Source organism: Sorghum bicolor, chromosome 3 (genome assembly GCF_000003195.3).
Source record: "Sorghum bicolor cultivar BTx623 chromosome 3, Sorghum_bicolor_NCBIv3, whole genome shotgun sequence".
NCBI classification, from domain to species: Eukaryota; Viridiplantae; Streptophyta; class Magnoliopsida; order Poales; family Poaceae; genus Sorghum; species Sorghum bicolor.
The window spans coordinates 15,318,762-15,337,351 of NC_012872.2; the positions used below are offsets into that span (position 1 = coordinate 15,318,762).

At 43.4% G+C, this 18,590-nt stretch overlaps 2 protein-coding genes across 3 annotated transcripts; both read left to right on the top strand.

Annotated features, from left to right (window-relative positions):
• Nucleotides 7,872-8,870, top strand: LOC110434142. 2 transcript variants are annotated; one of them, XM_021457898.1, is made up of 4 exons: nucleotides 7,872-7,955; nucleotides 8,083-8,115; nucleotides 8,237-8,429; nucleotides 8,515-8,867. In XM_021457898.1, exons 2-4 carry the CDS (start codon nucleotides 8,084-8,086, stop codon nucleotides 8,809-8,811), a joined length of 522 nt encoding a protein of 173 aa, XP_021313573.1. In that variant the 5' UTR covers nucleotides 7,872-7,955; nucleotide 8,083; the 3' UTR covers nucleotides 8,812-8,867. The 2 variants fall into 2 exon arrangements, with proteins under 2 accessions (XP_021313573.1, XP_021313574.1); XM_021457899.1 differs by lacking the exon at nucleotides 7,872-7,955 and having other exon boundaries at nucleotides 7,997-8,115; nucleotides 8,545-8,870.
• On the top strand, nucleotides 16,118-17,229 carry LOC110433640 (glycine-rich cell wall structural protein 1.0-like). Its single transcript, XM_021456142.1, has 2 exons — nucleotides 16,118-16,121; nucleotides 16,808-17,229. Exons 1-2 carry the CDS (start codon nucleotides 16,118-16,120, stop codon nucleotides 17,227-17,229), a joined length of 426 nt encoding a protein of 141 aa, XP_021311817.1.

Genomic DNA, 18,590 nt, shown 5'->3' on the forward strand with positions numbered 1-18,590 from the left:
AGCGTCCGGTGAGAAACACTCCCACAACTTCTCCAAAAATCCCACCGGCACAATAGAAAATATGCACTTCATTTTCTCGAAAAAACGCCGATGAGGAGCTAGCTCTTCATCCAAGAGCAAGAACAAGGGCAAGGCCACCAGCATTCAAAGCTAGCTCTTCATCCAAGAGCAAGAACAAGGGCAAGGCCAAGAAGGAAGAATCAAGTGATGAGGAGTGCTCCAATGATGATAGTGATGATGAAGCACTAGCACTCTTCGTCCGCAAATTTGGCAAGATGATGAAGAAGAAGGGCTATCACACAAGAAAGAGAAGAGATCACTTCAAGAACAAGGAGCATGTGAGGCTATGCTACAAGTGCAAAAGCCCCGATCATATTGTGGCGGATTGTCCTTACAATAGTGACAATGATGAGCATGACAAGAAGAACAAGAAGGAGAAGAAAGAAAAGAAAGAGAAGAAGATGGTCTTCAAGAAAAAGAAGAAGTGATGCTTCTTCGGATGATGATTCTAGTGATGATGACAAGGCATCCAAGAAGAAGGCGCTTGCAAGCATTGCTATCAACAAGCCATCACTTTTCGACACTCCTTCATGCTTCATGGCCAAGGGCCACAAGGTACAATATGATGAGAGTGAAAGTGAAAGTGAACATGAACATGATAGTGATAGTGATGATGAAAATGAATTCACTAATGAACAACTCATGGACATGTTAGAACAAGCCGATTCCCTTATTCAATTTAAAAACAAGAAGTGCAAAGAATTGGCCAAGAAGTTAAAAGCTCTTGAGCAATCCTTTGATGAGCTCAATGCTAATCATGAGAGGCTAGTGGAAGCCCATGAGAAGCTTGGCAAGGCTCACACCAAGCTTGAGAAAGCTCACTCCTTGTTGTTAGAAGAGAACAAGGAAAATGTTGTTGTATCATATGATGTGGGCACAACATGTGACTTAATTAAAGAATCACCCAACCAACCTATTATTGTTGCCACTAACTCTTCTTGTAGGTCTTCATCCACCACCACCAACTCTACCTCCACTTCTAGTGTTAGTGTCACTTGTGACACCTCACTAAAGGTTGAGAATGAGACTCTCAAGAGAGAAGTGGATGAGCTCACTCATGCCCTAGGCAAAAGCCTATGGTGGTGAGGCCCGCTTGCTAAAGTGCTTGGGTATCCAAAGGTTTTCTCTCAATAAAGAGGGATTAGGCTATACCCCCAAGAAGGGTAAGAAAGCCTTTGCAACTCACAAGCCTAGCTTTGTGAAGAGCAATGGTCGGTATTGCAACAAATGCAAGCAAGTTGGGCACTTAGAGCTTAATTGCAATAAAATAAACAAGAACAAGAAAATTGCTAATGCACCTTACATTCCTTTTGATTCTTGTTATGTTCTTACCAAGGGTGAGAAGGGTGTGCATGCTAAGTTTGTTGGTACACCAATTGTGGGTCCAAAGAAGAAGGCCATTTGGGTACCAAAAAGCTTAGTCACTAACCTCCAAGGACCCAAACAAGTATGGGTACCTAAGAAACATTGATTTGTTTTGTAGGTAAACTATAAAGCCGGAGGAAGGCATTGGGTGCTTGATAGTGGGTGCACACAACACATGACCGGTGATTCAAGAATGTTTAATTCAATCAATCCAAATGATGACAATGGTGTTGATAGTATCACATTTGGTGACAATGGCAAAGGCAAGGTCAAAGGGCTTGGTAAAATTGCTATATCCAATGATTTGAGCATTTCCAATGTGCTACTAGTAGAGAGCTTGAACTTCAATTTGCTATCCGTAGCTCAACTTTGTGATCTTGGTTTCAAATGCATATTTGGAGTTGATGATGTAGAAATCATAAGTGTAGATGGCTCCAACTTGATATTCAAAGGCTTTAGATATGAGAATCTATACTTGGTTGATTTCAATGCTAGTGAAGCTCAATTGTCAACATGCTTGCTCACTAAATATAGCATGGGTTGGTTATGGCATAGAAGGCTTGGTCATGTTGGAATGAAACAATTGAACAAGTTAGTCAAGCATGATCTTGTTAGAGGCTTGAAAGATGTCACATTTGAGAAAGACAAGCTTTGTAGTGCATGTCAAGCCGGAAAACAAGTTGGCAACACTCATCCAAAGAAAAGTATCATGAGTACATGCAAGGCATTTGAGTTGTTGCACATGGACTTATTTGGACCAACCACATACACAAGCATTGGTGGAAACAAATATGGATTTGTGATAGTGGATGATTTCACAAGATACACATGGGTATTCTTTCTTAGTGACAAGAGTGATGCTTTTGCAACTTTCAAATCATTTGTCAAGAGAATACACAATGAGTTTGAAACAACCATCAAGAAAGTGAGAAGTGACAATGGAAGTGAATTCAAGAATACAAGAGTTGATGAACTTTGTGATGAATTTGGCATTAGGCATCAATTCTCGGCCAAGTACACTCCACAATCAAATGGTCTTGTTGAGAGGAAGAGTAGAACCTTGATTGACATGGCAAGATCAATGTTGAGTGAATACAATGTGAGTCATTCCTTTTGGGCCGAAGCAATCAACACGGCTTGCTACTATAGCAACCGACTCTATTGTCACCCAATGATGGAGAAGACTCCATATGAGCTCTTGAATGGAAGAAAGCCCAACATTGCATATTTTTGGGTTTTTGGTTGCAAATGCTACATATTGAAGAAAGGCACTAGATGAAAGCCCAAGTTTGGTTTTGGTAATTAATGACACCAAGTTGCTAATGCCTTGTGTTTAAGTGATTTGAGTTAGGCATAGCAACACATGTGATGAAGGTGCATGGTGGCATGGAAAGGTGTATACCTTAGCATCATTTTGGTAGTAATAAATCTCCCAAAACTCTAATTTATGCATATGTGCAAACTTGAACCAAACTCATGAAAGCACATATGTAGGGGGAGCTAGTACTACCAAAATCGAAATTGAAATGTTTTGTCCAACCTTGTCTCATGACTAAAATGCTTTGGACAAGCAATTCAAGTTCTTTATGATTTCATTTCATATCTTTGTGATGGTTGTCATCAATTACCAAAAATGGGGAGATTGAAAGCCCAAGTTTGGTTTTGGTAATTAATGACACCAAGTTGCTAATGCCTTGTGTTTAAGTGATTTGAGTTAGGCATAGCAACACATGTGATGAAGGTGCATGGTGGCATGGAAAGGTGGCCACACGATCACAAAGGGATGAAGCATAAAGTGAAGATCATGGTGATAAACGAGGAGCAAAGCTATCAAGGCAAAGGTATAAACATAGGGTTTTACTTTTGCCGGTCTAAGATGAGTAGAGAAGTGATTGACCGGGTTTAGGATAGATAGCCGACTATCAAGAGGGGAAATCACGGTCATCTCTCGAATCAAGTGCTACTAGGTCCATATCTTGAGCATATGCATTAGGATCTAGTAAAGTGCTAACTTAACTCCTTTGGTGAAAATGTTTGTAAAAAGCTAACACACTTGCACTTTGGTGGTAGACACTTGCTGGTGTTAGCACTTTTGCAAAGGAGGTGGAGTTCCTAGGGTTGAGAGGGGTTTGGGTTCCTCTCTCCCTCCCGCCGAGCTTTGCTCGGCGGGATTCGGCGCTTTTGAGAAAAATAAGTGTATATTTTCTATTGCGCCGGTGGGAAATTTGGAGAAGTCGCGGGAGTGTTTTCTCACTGAGAAACACTCACCGGACGCTGAGTGCGGAGGCACCGGACGCTGGCCTCAGCGTCCGGTGTGCTTGACCCTGCTAGGGTTGAGCACCGGACGCACTCTGGTAGCGTCCGGTGGTTAGCGTCCGGTGTGAGGGGTTTTTGCAACCCTCTCTGCGCACGAGTCCGGTGAGCACCGGACCGTCCGGTGCCCAGCGTTCGGTGAGGTCGCGAGTTTGACAAACTCTCTGCGCATGAGTCCGGTGTGCACCAGACGCGTCCGGTGTGGACCTGCAGAGCGCCCGGTGATCCACAGGTGACCGTTAGGATCTGACACGCGAGATTCAGGACGGACACGTGGCCAACTCCAGTGCACCGGACGCAGGGAGTCGAGCGTCCGGTGCTCACTTAGTAGCGTCCGGTGCCCCCGTTTTTAGCCCAGTGAAAACAGCCAACGACTAGTTTCTTTGAGAGGCTTATAAATAGTTGGTGGCTGGCTTTGGAGTTTAACTCTTGCACATTTTGATTACTTGAAGCATACATTGAGCTAGAGAACACTCCCTCCACTCATCTCCTTGCTTGATTGCTAATCCTAGTGAGATGGAGTGAGATTCAAGTGCATTGCTTTGAGAGTTGCATTTAGTGGCACTTGATTCTTGAGTTTGCTGCGGATTTCTTGTTACTCTTGGGTGTTTCCCGACGCCCTAGACGGCTTGGAGCAGCGGTGGTGTTGAGCTCGTGATTGGAGATTGTTTCGAGCCTCACCAAGTGATTTGTGAGGGGTTCTTGAGCCTTCCCTGCGGGAGATCGCAATTGGCTACTCTAGTGGATTGCTCGTGGCTTGGAGGATCCCCATCTTGTGAGTGGATGTGCGGCACCCGCTGAGGGTTTGGCTTTGGATTGCCAATTAGCTCGTGATCCATCAAGTGGGTGTATCGCCACAACGAGGAGTAGCTTGCCGGGAAGCAAGTGAACCTCGGTAAAAAATCTTGTGTCATCTCTTGCCGAGGTCTCTCTTGTAATTGTGTACTTGATTGATTGGATATATCTCATCTCTACAACGTCGGTATAACAATCACTCTCCTCTCTTTACATACTTGCTTACCTTGCTAGTTGTGTAGCTTGTTTAGCTTAGTTCTCTTGTTGTTGTGCTTTAGTGTTTAGCCTTGTACTAGTTTGTATAGTTGGCTTGCATAGCTTAGTTGAGCTAGTGCTAGAATTGCTTCGCCTTTTGTTTTACTAACTCACTTGCTTAGTGAAGTTTGTAGAAATTTTAAATAGGCTATTCACCCCCCCTCTAGCCATTTGGACCTTTCACTAGATTAAGCAAATTTGAAAAGAAATGTGATGAAGGTTTTTTGCTTGGTTACTCCACTACTAGCAAAGCTTATAGAGTTTGGAATTTGGCTAGTGGTACTCTTGAAGAAGTGCATGATGTTGAATTTGATGAAACCAATGGCTCTCAAGAGGAAGATGAGAATCTAGATGATGTGAGAGGCACTCAATTGGCCGATGCAATGAAGAATATGGATATTGGTGATTTAAGGCCTAGAGAGGTGATTGATGTTGAAGATGACAAAGATCAAGTGCTTCCTACCTCTAATGTGCAAGCTAGTGGTTCTCATGATCAAAATCAAGCTAGTACAAGTGGTACATAAGTGCAAGATCAACAAGCTAGTACATCATCTCATGATCAACCAAGTGCAAGCAATCAAGTGCAAATACTCCAACCAACAAATATTGCAAGAGATCATCCATTGGATCATATCATTGGTGATATTCAAAAAGGAGTGCAAACTAGATCAAGATTAGCATCATTTTGTGAGCATTTCTCTTTTGTGTCTCACATTGAGCCAAAGAAGATTGATGAAGCATTGAAAGATGTTGATTGGGTCAATGCTATGCATGAAGAGCTTAACAATTTCAAGAGAAATCAAGTATGGGAATTAGTTGAGAGGCCTAGTGATCATAATGTCATTGGTACTAGATGGGTCTTTCGCAACAAGCAAGATCAAGATGGGATAGTTGTAAGGAACAAAGCAAGATTGGTAGCACAAGGCTATACTCAAGTTGAAGGTCTTGACTTTGGTGAAACATATGCCCCGGTTGCAAAATTGGAAGCAATTAGGATCTTATTAGCCTATGCTTGTGCTCATAACATCAAGCTATACCAAATGGATGTGAAGAGTGCATTTCTCAATGGCTATATCAATGAAGAAGTTTATATTGAGCAACCTCCCGGTTTTGAAGATGACAAGAAACCCAACCATGTTTACAAGCTAAGAAAGGCATTGTATGGTTTGAAGCAAGCACCAAGAGCATGGTATGAGAGATTGAGAGATTTCTTACTCTCTAAAGGTTTCAAGATGGGTAAGGTTGACACCACTCTCTTCACCAAGAAGATTGGCAAGGACTTGTTTGTGTTGCAAATATATGTTGATGATATCATATTTGGATCAACCAACCAAGAATTTTGTGAGGAGTTTGGAAACATGATGGCTAATGAGTTTGAGATGTCAATGATTGGAGAGCTTAGTTACTTCCTTGGTCTTCAAATCAAGAAGTTTGGAATGGATGATGCAAAGTCAATTAGCACTCCAATGGGAACAAATGGAAGCCTAGATAGTGATACAAGTGGAAATATGGTGGATCAAAAGTTGTATCGGTCTATGATTGGAAGCCTACTCTATGTGACCGCATCAAGACTGGATGTCATGTTTAGTGTATGTATGTGTGCAAGATTCCAAGCCTCACCAAGAGAAAGTCATTTGAAAGCAACAAAGAGAATATTGAGGTACTTGAAGCATACACAAAATGTTGGTTTGTGGTATCCCAAAGGTGCAAAGTTTGAACTTATTGGATATTCCGATTCGGACTATGCGGGATGCAAAGTTGAAAGAAGAAGCACATCGGGCACATGTCAACTATTGGGAAGATCACTTGTCTCATGGTCATCCAAGAAGCAAAATAGTGTTGCACTATCAACCGCCGAAGCGGAGTACATTGCGGCCGGTAGTTGTTGTGCACAAATCCTATGGATGAAGGCAACATTGAAGGACTTTGGAATCAATTTCAAACAAGTGCCCTTGCTATGTGACAATGAAAGTGCCGTGAAGCTCACCAACAATCCTGTTCAACACTCAAGAACAAAGCATATAGATGTCCGCCATCATTTCATAAGAGATCACCAACAAAAAGGGGACATTTGCATTGAGAGTATAGGCACCGATGATCAACTTGCCGATATATTCACCAAGCCACTTGATGAGAAGAGGTTTTGCAAGCTAAGGAATGAATTGAACGTACTTGACTTCTCAAATATGTGTTGATGCACCCCCACTATATGACATGCCTCTCCCTCGAGCAAAGCAAGGTGAAATTGTTTGACATGTCATCCATCTTTGCTAAGGACTTGTTTAGTGCATCTAGTCATTCCTTACATGTCTTAGGCTCATTCATGAAAATCAAATGAATTTGATGTTTGTATGGTACCACTATTGCTTCTATGCTTAACTTGATCTAGTGGTAGCATATGACATGTTTGTGGGCTTGCAATCCTAGTGTTTGATCTAGAATATGAGCTATAAGTGTTTAACTCAACATGGTACAAGATAACCCTTATTTGGAGGTGTGAAGAAGCTTGTCCTTGGATCAAACCGAGTTAAATATCTTAGGCAAGTAATCTAGATTGGACCAATTTGAGAAAATGATCTCACTTCACATGGTTTCACACTAACCTATCTAAAATTTGAGCTCACCTTTGTGGTCATTGATGACAAAGGGGGAGAGAATTTCCCAAAGATTTGCTAAAAGGGGAGAAGTACAAAGATAGGGAGTAATATGATAAAAGAAGGGGATCATTTAAAATTTTGAAGCACACAAGTAGGGGGAGCAAGCTCATAAACTTGTATGTTGCATTTGCCTAATTTTTTACAATTTGGCCCTTTTTTTGAAAAAAGTTCACAATTGGACCCCTGGAAAACTTAAATGCAGAAATGGACCCAGGGGGTCGGCGCCATGCATCATGGCGCCGAGGTTTCACGTCTCGGCGCCATGGATCACGGCGCCGAGGCCCCTCGCTGCCTTCTGACGTGGATTCGACGTGGCAGGGAGCTCGGCGCCATAGATCACGGCGCCGAGCTCCCTGCTACAAATTGGCCAACGCACTTCGCTACCTGTGGACGCAGTTCATATTTTCATCTCCCCTCTCGGCTTTTTCTCTCCAAAAACCGAGCACGAATTTGGATTCAATATTTGGACCATCAAAAGTTTGATTTGTTCCATAGATCTTGAAGAGCCAGGTATACTCTTTCAAATATTAGTTTTTGACTCATTCATATGACCTATATTACACGTATGTTGTAGACTTAGATAAACCATTTATAGTTTTTTGAATGGATGATTAATATTTTTCTTATGCAATCGTAGAATGCCACGTCGTGGAAAAAGTAGCAAACCAAGGTAACCTTTCGACATGTTTCGATAAATTTCATTCGTTATTATTTATCATTTGGTAAATTGTAGTTTTCGGTTCAATCGTTATTTGCTATGATTTCTTAGAATTGAATTCTTTGAACTGTAGCTATGGCCGGACGACCGGGAGTCCGTACATCCACAAGCCGCTTCCTAGCGGTGTTCCAGTACCTATGTGCTTTTGTGGTGATCCTTGCAAGGTAGAAATTTCGGAAGACGAGGAAACCTATCGGCAGAGGTATTGGATGTGTTCGAATTTTGCCTGGGAGCCTACGCCAAAACAACGCCGCAGTAACTTTATTGTAAGTTATTTTTTCTATTGTGCACTTATTAATTTGTGTCCTATGCAGCATGATTTAATTATTTGAACAAATATATTTGTTGCAGACCCCTCCACCATTGTGTGATTTTGAGCAGTGGATCGACACTGAGATTAAGGAGTCCGACAAGCGGCTTCTACAAGGCCTAAAGGAGTGGGATGCAGAGCGTGCAGAGATATTAGAGAAGAGACGTAGAGAGGAGGCTCAAAAGCGGGAGCACAAGGAAGAGGAGGAAAGAAGACGTGTTGCTGCGGCTCGGGAGGAGAGGGAAAAGAAGCTTGAGCGTGTGCGCCGAGCGAAGGCAGCGATGGATGAGAATCCAGATGCCCAGAGGAAGGGAAAGTGGCCTCGTTGCACTCAGTAGTTACATTACCTTCTTGTTCTTTGTTTGGTTCATGGATAATATTGTCTTGTGTTGGACTTTTCAATTTGTTGTTATGTAATGCACTTTAGCAATTTTAATTTGGTTTCATTATCAGTAGACAGTATTTTTATTTGAGTATTGCATAGGCAATGAAATGAGGATAATTAGTTGAAATAGAAGTTAACGAACTAGTATATTGCATAACTAGTAGCACACATCACATTGAATGGCATGTCAAAACATGCACCAAACAAGGGTGCAGAGGTCTGAGACTAAACCTAACATGCCTTAGGTAATTCAAGCAATTAACAAGCACAGGAAATGGCATGTGAGAACATATACCACACAAAGGTACATAGTTCTTTCGACTAACCCTAACATGCCTTAGGTGATTAAACCAAACAACAAACATATGGATGTGGCCTGTGAATTAGTTCAGTTCTACCTAGTAGTGTGGCCACATAGCAAACTGTGTTGCCCCTTCTCCATAGTATCCTCCCGTTGTTGGTGGTGGTGGTGGGGGTGGTGGTGAAGGAGGGCCCTTGTTCTTGTGATTAGGGCATGTGCAGTATGGATCATTGCATATTGTGTTTTGGGAGCCAGTACCATTGCTGTTGTCGCCCTCTTCGTCGTCATTGTAACCACAGCTAACTTCCGTTTCTAAATCAAAGATACGGTCCTGCAGGTAGTAGATGTACTCTGCATGGGGATGAATAGGTCTAGGATCGACCCATCTGGTGAAGCCACAGTTCTCTTTTGACAAGGATGACTGCAATAAGTATGTAGCTTTAGCACAAGAGAGTATCTTATTGAAGGTTGAATTAGTAATATGACTTACCCATGCTCGTGGACATTTGAAGAAACGACGCCCTCCATCTATCCCCTCTGTGTACATCTGCACCAAACAATCCTCACCATGCATACATTTTGGCCACTCTTCTTTTCGGTCATCATATGCCCTCAGTGGTGCCTCTTTAGTAAAATCATGTTTGCTCTCAAGGGGGAACCTATCATAAATTGCTTCCTCAAAGTCTTTAGGACCAAGAGGACCCTCCCAAAGAAAGGGATTACCCTTCATCGCCGCCTTTCCCTTTCCCTTCCCTCTAGACGACCCTCCAGACATTTTTACTTGAACTTAACAATCTCAAGTGAGTAGCAACGCTCTCACCACTGCGTATATATATAGGAACCCAATAGTTGGTAGCCGTTGTAGTATATAATAAATGCACCTGAAAAGCCTAGATTCGATTAATGAAAAGCCTAGTTGAAAACTGAAAAGTCTATTTGGATTGTCATTTGAAAAGCCTAGATTCGATTACTGAAAAGGCTAGTTGAAAACTGAAAAGTCTATTTAGATTCGTTCACTGTTTCGGATGTGATGATTCAATGAAAAGCCATATTGGTTCACTGTTTCTGAAAAGCCTACACTGCCAAAACCAATAGGAATGGACCACAGAATATGTGCACTACATTGAATAATTCATGAAAAAAATTTGCAAGAGTTTCCCCTGTTTTTGGTACATCCACAGTTATAAATAGACATCACAGTACAATAGGAACATTGATTCATCCAAATATCACAACACAAGCACGTATGCCATCAGGAATGATAGTTCAGATAGTCCACAGAGACCATACAGTCTCATATAGTACAAATAGTCCACAAAGTTCACAGTGTCGATACATGCAAAATAACAGAAGTTATGCCATAAATTGTAAGTTGCTACCATGGTGTTAGCATAGAAGTCATCCTCACTGCCTCCTAGTCTTACCCTTACCCTTGTGGCCAAGAGCATCGGTGCCTGGAGTGTACCTAGAAGGCGAACGACGTCGCCTTCTTGCAACCTGCGTAGGCTGAGTAGAAGGAGCATCAGGAAGCTGAGATAACCCAAGCTCGTCATAGTCACGCTCCTCGGCCACCCCCTCTTCGTCCTCATCATCATCGCTTTGAAAAGTGTCCATAGTTGGCCGAGACGAGCTCTGTCCTCCAGATCCTATAAACATTGTTCAAATTATGTGTGCACTTAATTCATTATCTCATACCATGTAAATTGCTCAGTTCAAATAAACAACAAATTTAATAAAATTATACCTCCCAAAGAAGATGTACCATGCACAACAGGTGTGTTGCATTGTCGTTCCTGTGGCACATGCACATTCATCGCAGCACTAGTACCGCAACCGCACCGAGCTGCAGCACGCCTAAGCCTACGTGCTAGTCTCTATTATGCAAAGATTAAAATTCATATTGTTAGATATATGATAAATGAGGGTCGTAATACTTGTTCTTAGATAAATTCGATGTCAAGTACTTACTCCAAGAAAGTTGTTTAGTGTGTGCTCGTCCACACCTGTTCTTGGAAACCGTTCGATGTCAAGTACAGATTGCTTTATTGCGTTGCCCTATAAGATAAGACACGTATTAGTTTATATAAGTGCAATTTATAAAGTGGAAAGGACAACAATCGTACAATTGTATAGTGGAAAGGACATGTACCACTCGGTCCAAGACAGGTGCTGCCTCGATAAGTGTCCCTTGTCGTGCTGCTAGGTCATAGGAAGTGTCCTCATCCTCAGATGATTCAAGGTACGCATAATCTGCTTGGGTCCACTGAATTTTCAACCTTGTTCGTGTAACACCTAGGTACCAAGTAAGGTATGCACGAAAATTGTAGTTGGTATGTGGTTGCTCATTTTCGTAGAGGTTGTCATGAAACTGGTCCCACACCTCTATGTACTGACGATGCAACGTTTGAAACTCAACTGTCTTCTTTTGCTTCTGACGATCAATCCTAAAATTAAATATTAAAGATGAAAATAATAACACAGATTTAACAACATTGATTCTAAAACTCAGTACGTGGTTAAAATATTGAACTAGCAACATGAATATAGTAGGTATGAAATAAATTTCAGCAAGTAGGTTGTAGTAGCACACTTCAAATACGTTGGAAATGACTAAGGATATAAATTTCAGCAAGCATGGATCTGCAATAGCACATTTATAAATTTCAGCAAGCATGGATAAGCACTAAGCATGTAAATTTCAGCAACATTTATATAAATTTCAGCAAGCATGTAAAAAGTACCAACATGCATATAGAGGGTAATAGATTTCAGCAAGGATTTATATTGGACCAAGTAGCAAATAAATTTCAGCAATCATGTAATTTTCAGCAACATTTAAGGTATTGAACTTTGAATAAATATTGAACTTTGAATAAATTGCAGTCAACATATCTATCAAATGCATGGAATAAATTACCAAAATAACTTACTTGTGCAGCTCCACGGAAGTATCAAATGGAGGGACAGGCCATTGCTGGCACAAGCCAAATTGGCGGGCTACTCGATTTGGAAGGTGCCACTCAACAGCATAAAAGCAAATCAGAGGGCAGATCATCAAGTACAAGTCTTCATCCTCGCTACACATGCTGCTTACTCCAAGATGTAGCGCATCATTCGCCGTGTACGGCTCCCAATTAACCTGCAAACATAAGACATGTATATGGCAAGTTAGACAAACTATCGAGCATACAATAAACAAGAACTACTGCATTTTACTCACCATGGAGGGCCTAAGCGTGTCGAGCTCATTGGCATACTGTACGTACGCACGTGAAGTCCTGCTGAAGGCGACTTTCGCCTGGTCCCAAAGATGGGCAAACGTCGGACGGTGACGAGGGTTGCCCACTGCAAACCATTCCCGAGGAGCGTCAACTATGGGCCGTCCAACTGGAAGACGAGCCCACATCCAAAGCTGCAGTAGGTAAACACAACCACCAACGGAAGAACTACTTGCGGTCCGACGACACGCCTCACAAAGGCTACGGTATAGGTAAGCCAGCACTCCCGAAGCCCAGCTGTAAGTACCTGAAACCGTTGCAATCAATTTAATCAATGCATACGTGAACATAAGAAACCAAATTAATAATAACTGTGTAAGGGAAAAGTACCTGTGGTGTCCCAGTCAGTGAGGCACGGGAGGTACATCCACGATGCAGTGTCCCCTGTCGCGTCAGGGAAAAGAACACACCCAAATAGGTGCAAGATCCAAGCTCTACAGTAGTAGGCAACTGTCTCCTGGTCCGCATGTGCCGGACAATTACCAAAGCTCTGCCTAAGCCAAGCAATTGGTACCCCAGTGGTGCGCTGCGTCGGTGCCTCCGGAGGAAGTGGTCTTCCAAGGAAGGCCTCAACTCTGGCCCTCCAACCATCGGGCCTGCAGTGTCCGATAACTGGACGACCTCTAACACTCAAACCCAGGATCTTCTGAGTGTCCTGGAGTGTAACAGTCATCTCTCCACAAGGTAGGTGGAAACTATGAGTTTCTGGCCTCCACCTACAATTTAAAGAACATTGTTGTTAGGGTTTTCAGAAAGATAGATAAAGTTTGTTCAAAAAACATACGATTACTATAGATAAATGGTGCACCTGTCAACCAAAGCTGTGATCGCCGCGGGGTTAATTGGAGGCAACCCACGACGAACCTGATACGATATGACATCCAGGCCAGCCCTCTGCAGCAGAGGTGTGTACCTGTCGTCATACCGCATCTCCTCGAACTTGTCATGCGTTCGAGGTCGAAGCGGGGGTAGTTCCTGCAACCATACAATCAAGTTATTTAATGCATAAGTACACAAATTAATAATAAATGAAAAGCAAAGATCAAAGTAAGTACCGCCCCCTCGGCAGTGAGTCGTCCTCGGTGCTTCACCTCGTAGTATGGATCCAGGAGGTGGAACTGCTCCATCCTATAAACAAATTTGATCCATTAGTTAGTAATTAAGCAGAAAAAAATAATACATTACAATGTCATTATATTAAACAAAGGAGCACTAGAACATGTATGTCTGCCAAAAAGTAAGTTGCATATGAAAGTATTTAACAACTAAAGTACATAGAATATTAAGTGCACCTGACTTAGCGGCCAATGGCAAGTACGCGTGTTGTGTCCAAGTCTACCACATTTGCCACATTGATTTTGCTCGGGGTCAGTAACAAACGGGGTTGCTCTCCCTCGCCTCGTTCTACCTGAAATCTGGTCCATGACCATCTTATGCCTCGTACGCTTTCTGGTTCCACGTTTGTTCCAGCGAGCACCTGGATCTGCAATGTACCTTGGGCCAATGTATTCTGGCCACTGCCCCTCATCTAGGAAAGGCTCAAAACGGGGCGACCAAGTTAGCACAAGGCTATCAACACTCAACTCCCATGGTATCTTGGTCTCGTAGTCAAAGTTGCGATGCCTAGCTGCTGCAATATAGTGAGAACAAGGAGAGTGGTACTGTCTTGGTCTCCCACATCCACATGAAAAATCAGTCAGGACAACAATATAACTCCTTGATGGTCGGATCTCACCATCTGACGTTGTACCACCCCTTTCAGTGACCTGGTACTTGCCAGTGGCATGGTCAAAACACTCAATGTCATGTGTTCTAGCCCTTTCCTTTGCCTTGTCAAGGTGCTTCTTAGCTCTAGGTGCCCATTTCATATTATTACTCTGTAATTGCAATGCTTGAGCATGTCTATCGTTGAACCAGGCCACTAGTCTATAAAAGGTAAAAGATACAATGGCATTGACTGGCATGGCACGTATACCCTTGAGCACACTGTTAAATGACTCTGCCATGTTGCTAGTCTGAAACTCGTACCTCCATCCACCATTATCATGGGCTCTTGTCCATTTCTCAGGTTCCCTCATCAAACCTAGCAGCCACTGCCTACCTTCTGCATTTGTTGCGGTTTTTAACTGCTCCAACTTCTCCTCAAAAAACGGCACCTCAAGCATTCGAGCAACCTCCTCGAATAGAGGAAAGTTGTCCTTCGTACCATCTTTCCGAAGTAAATTCTCTGCAAGGTGTCTAGTACACCAACGATGGTGCAAAGGTGCATAACCAGGAATCTGCTCCTGTACGGCACTGAGTATGCCCTGGTGCCTATCAGATATGACACCAACCTCCCTATGTGGGCCAATGACATGTATCCGAACAAGGCGCATGAACCAACCCCAGCTGTCTTTGTTCTCTCTCTCCACCAAAGCAAAAGCCAAAGGAACCAATGCGTTGTCAGCGTCACAGGAAATGGCTACCAAAAGAGTGCCCATGTACTTGCCAAGCAGAAAAGTACCATCAATTGATAACACTGGACGGCAGTGCCTAAAGGCCTGGACACACTGTGGAAAACACCAGAATGCACGAAAAAATATCTGCCTCCCATTCCTCCATTCATTAGGCTTCGGAATGTACTCGTAATGCATGCCTGGATTAGCTGCTTTCATTGCATTGAACATTGCTGGCAGCTGCTCGTACCCCTCCTCCCAGTCCCCATATATCATCTTCCAGGCCCTTTGCTTTGCCCTCCATGCTTTGCCATACTTTATGTCATATTTAAATATCTTCTGAGCCATGTCCATAATTGTTCTGACCTTCAAGTTGGGCTGACCCTTTAAAGTTGTGCATAACGTACTAGCAATAAGTGTAGAGGTCAACTGTCGATGCTTCTGTTGAAGGTCAGTCTGGGCACAAGTGTGTGGACCTACAATTTTTGTGATCTTAAACTTCCCGGTGGCCTTTTGTTTACGAGCACAGACCCTCCAGTTGCAATCTGACATCTCACACACAACCGTGTAGCGGCGCTCAACATGGGAGTGCATCACCTTGAAGGGTCTTTTACGTATTACAGAATATTGTTGCAACCACCTTCTTAAGCTGGGCAAATCATTAAAGATCATGCCCTTCTGAATTTGCACACTCTCACCAGGCTCAGGAGCCTCCAGCAGCTCATCATCTCTTCCCTCTGCATAAGCATTTTGAGAATGACTGAGGTCACTAAACTCGTGAACTAGTGGATCACGATCAGGACAAAAACGTCTGATAAGCTCCATTTCTTGTTCACTTAAAGGTGCAACTGGCCGGTCATCATCGGAATCAACAGCTCTAGCTGTGCCATAGGGCTCCTCATCATCCTCAATATTAACATCCAAACTATTAGATGCTATAAAAGCTGCGTCAACATTAATTGTTGGAGGCACAGGATGACAACAATCATTACTTGGATTGTCACCTACAACAAAACCACAAATATGCATACAATTGAGACAACTAAATCGAACGAAGGAATGCTAACAAAATGAATAATGCAACTACGCCACTTACATGGAATTGTCTGGGTCATAGGGGTATGTACGCAGCCAACCTCATTGGGACCGGATTGAGCATCAGGAACGGCAACCACATCTTCCACACCCACGTTCTGAATGGGTATCAGAGAAGCTGAGGGTGCCGGATTGTCCACTAGAGGGCCAATGGGTGGTTGCCAATTAAGAGGAGAATCCACTAGAGGGCCTGGCTCCTTGGACAAGTTGCGCACAACCAAATCCAAACATTTAAACTCACTCTTCATGACAGTTTTGACATATTTGTCCCATTGAACCTCGGATACAATTGGGACCAACCGCCTAAAAATTGTCCCTGACCCGCCATGGTGAATGACCCCCTCAACTAAGATTTCTTCTTCATTCGAATTGCATTTAAGCTCATCACGAGCACTACCCATCAATTTAGAAAACAAGGGCCGCTCATCAAACATCAAAGGGACCGTTTGCATTCCAACAAAATCAACATTGCCAAACTGATCTTTCTCCACACTTCCTCCATGATATAGAGTTACTAAATTGTCCATCTAATTGATATACAAAATAACCATGTTACTAGGCATATAACTAATACATATAAAACACATAAATATCTATCTAAGAAAATACGTATGTACCTAACTATATAACTAAAATTACAAACTAGATTTATCTAACTAAATTACATAACTAAATGCTAGAAATATTAAATAAAGTACTCTAAATTAAATAAACAACTCTAAATTACATAACAATTTTCATATAAATAATACCAATTTAGAAAATTGCTACATGAATTATTTCAAAAATTATACAACTTAGAAAACTAACTACATTATCTAAATAATTATCGTATTATAGAAAAAGAAAAAAAATACCTTAAGCCGCCGGAAGGGCCGGGGCACCGGCGGTGGCGCCCGGTGGCAGCGGCCTCGCCGCCCGGGGCGCGCGGGGCGGGGGAAGCGGCGGGCCGCGCGGGGCCGGGCAAGCGGCGTGGCGGGGCGGCGCGCGGTGGCGGCCGCGGCAGCGGCGCGGCGCGCGGTGCGGGGTGGCGGGGCGCGCGGCCTCGGGGGCAGCGGCGGGCCGCGCGGTGCCGGGACAGCGGCGTCGCGCGCGGTGGCCGCGCCGGCAGCGGCGCGCGGTGCGCGGTGGACGGAGCGGCGGGGCGCGCGGTGGCTGGGGGCGCGGGGCGCGGGCGCTGCGTGAGCAGGGGAGGAGCCAGCCGGGCCAGCTTTTACCCTACCTCGGCGCCGAGATCCGTGGCGCCGAGCTCGGCGCCGTGATCTGTGGCGCCGAGCTCGGCGCCGTGATCTGTGGCGCCGAGCTCCCTGCCACGTCGAATCCACGTCAGAAGGCAGCGAGGGGCCTCGGCGCCGTGATCCATGGCGCCGAGACGTGAAACCTCGGCGCCATGATGCATGGCGCCGACCCCCTGGGTCCATTTCTGCATTTAAGTTTTCCAGGGGTCCAATTGTGAACTTTTTTCAAAAAAAGGGCCAAATTGTAAAAAATTGGGTTGCATTTGTATGTGCATCACATATGTTTGCTTGCATTTGCATTAGCTTTAGAAGCTTTCTCTCTGATTCCTTGCTTGTGTGGTGTATGCTAGTTATAGGTTTGATTGATAAAATGAAGAACAAGCATGCATAGGTAGTATAACTAGACTTATAGTTGTTTCACAAGTGGTACTAGAACCTTGTTTATAATGTTGATCTCACGGGGTGTTCTAGTTTTGTGAATGTCTAGTTACTAGTGGTGCTAAGGATGGTGTATATTGGCAACTCCGATTGGTATCACGCTTCAAAGGTCCATTCTTTACACCTTAGCATCATTTGGTAGAAATTGACTCCTATATTTCCTATTCAAGCATATGTGCAAGCTTTCAAATCCAAACTCTTAGCACATATGTAGGGGGAGCAATTCCTACCAATTTGGGTTTATGAAACTTGTCCATAACCTTTGCACATGGTAAAATGCTTGGGCAAGCAACATGAATCCAAGAAAATTTTATTAAAAATCTTTGTAAAAAGGGTTGTCATCAATTACCAAAAAGGGGGAGATTGAAAGCCCTAAGTTTCGTTTTGGATAATTGATGAAACCCTAGTACTAACCTCTATGCTAAGTGTGTAGACTTGATGAGGTTGGTACATGCCAAGTGATGGAGCAAGTGATGATCATGGTGTGATGATGGTGATGACCACAAGATGATCAAATGCTCAACTTGGAAAAGAAGAAAGAGAAAAACAAAACCCTATGGAGATCAAGGCAAAGGTATTGCTTAGGGTTTTGGTTTTGGTGATCAAGACACCATAGAGGGTGTGATCACATTTAGGATAGATAGCCGTACTATAAAGAGGGGAATTCTTTGGCTAAGCGGTTATCAAGTGCCACTAGGTGTCATTGTTCATGTGTATGCATTTAGAACCTAGTGAGCTAACTTAACTCCTTAGAAGAAAATGTTTGTGAAATTGCTAACACACGTGCACATGTTGGTTTACACGTTGTGGTGTTGGCACACTTTGAGAAGGAGGTGGAGTTTGAAGGGTAGAGAGAGGATGGGTTTCTCATTCGGCGCTTTTCGAGAAAATGAAGTGCATATTTTCTATTGCGCCGGTGAGAATTTGGAGAAGTCGCGGGAGTGTTT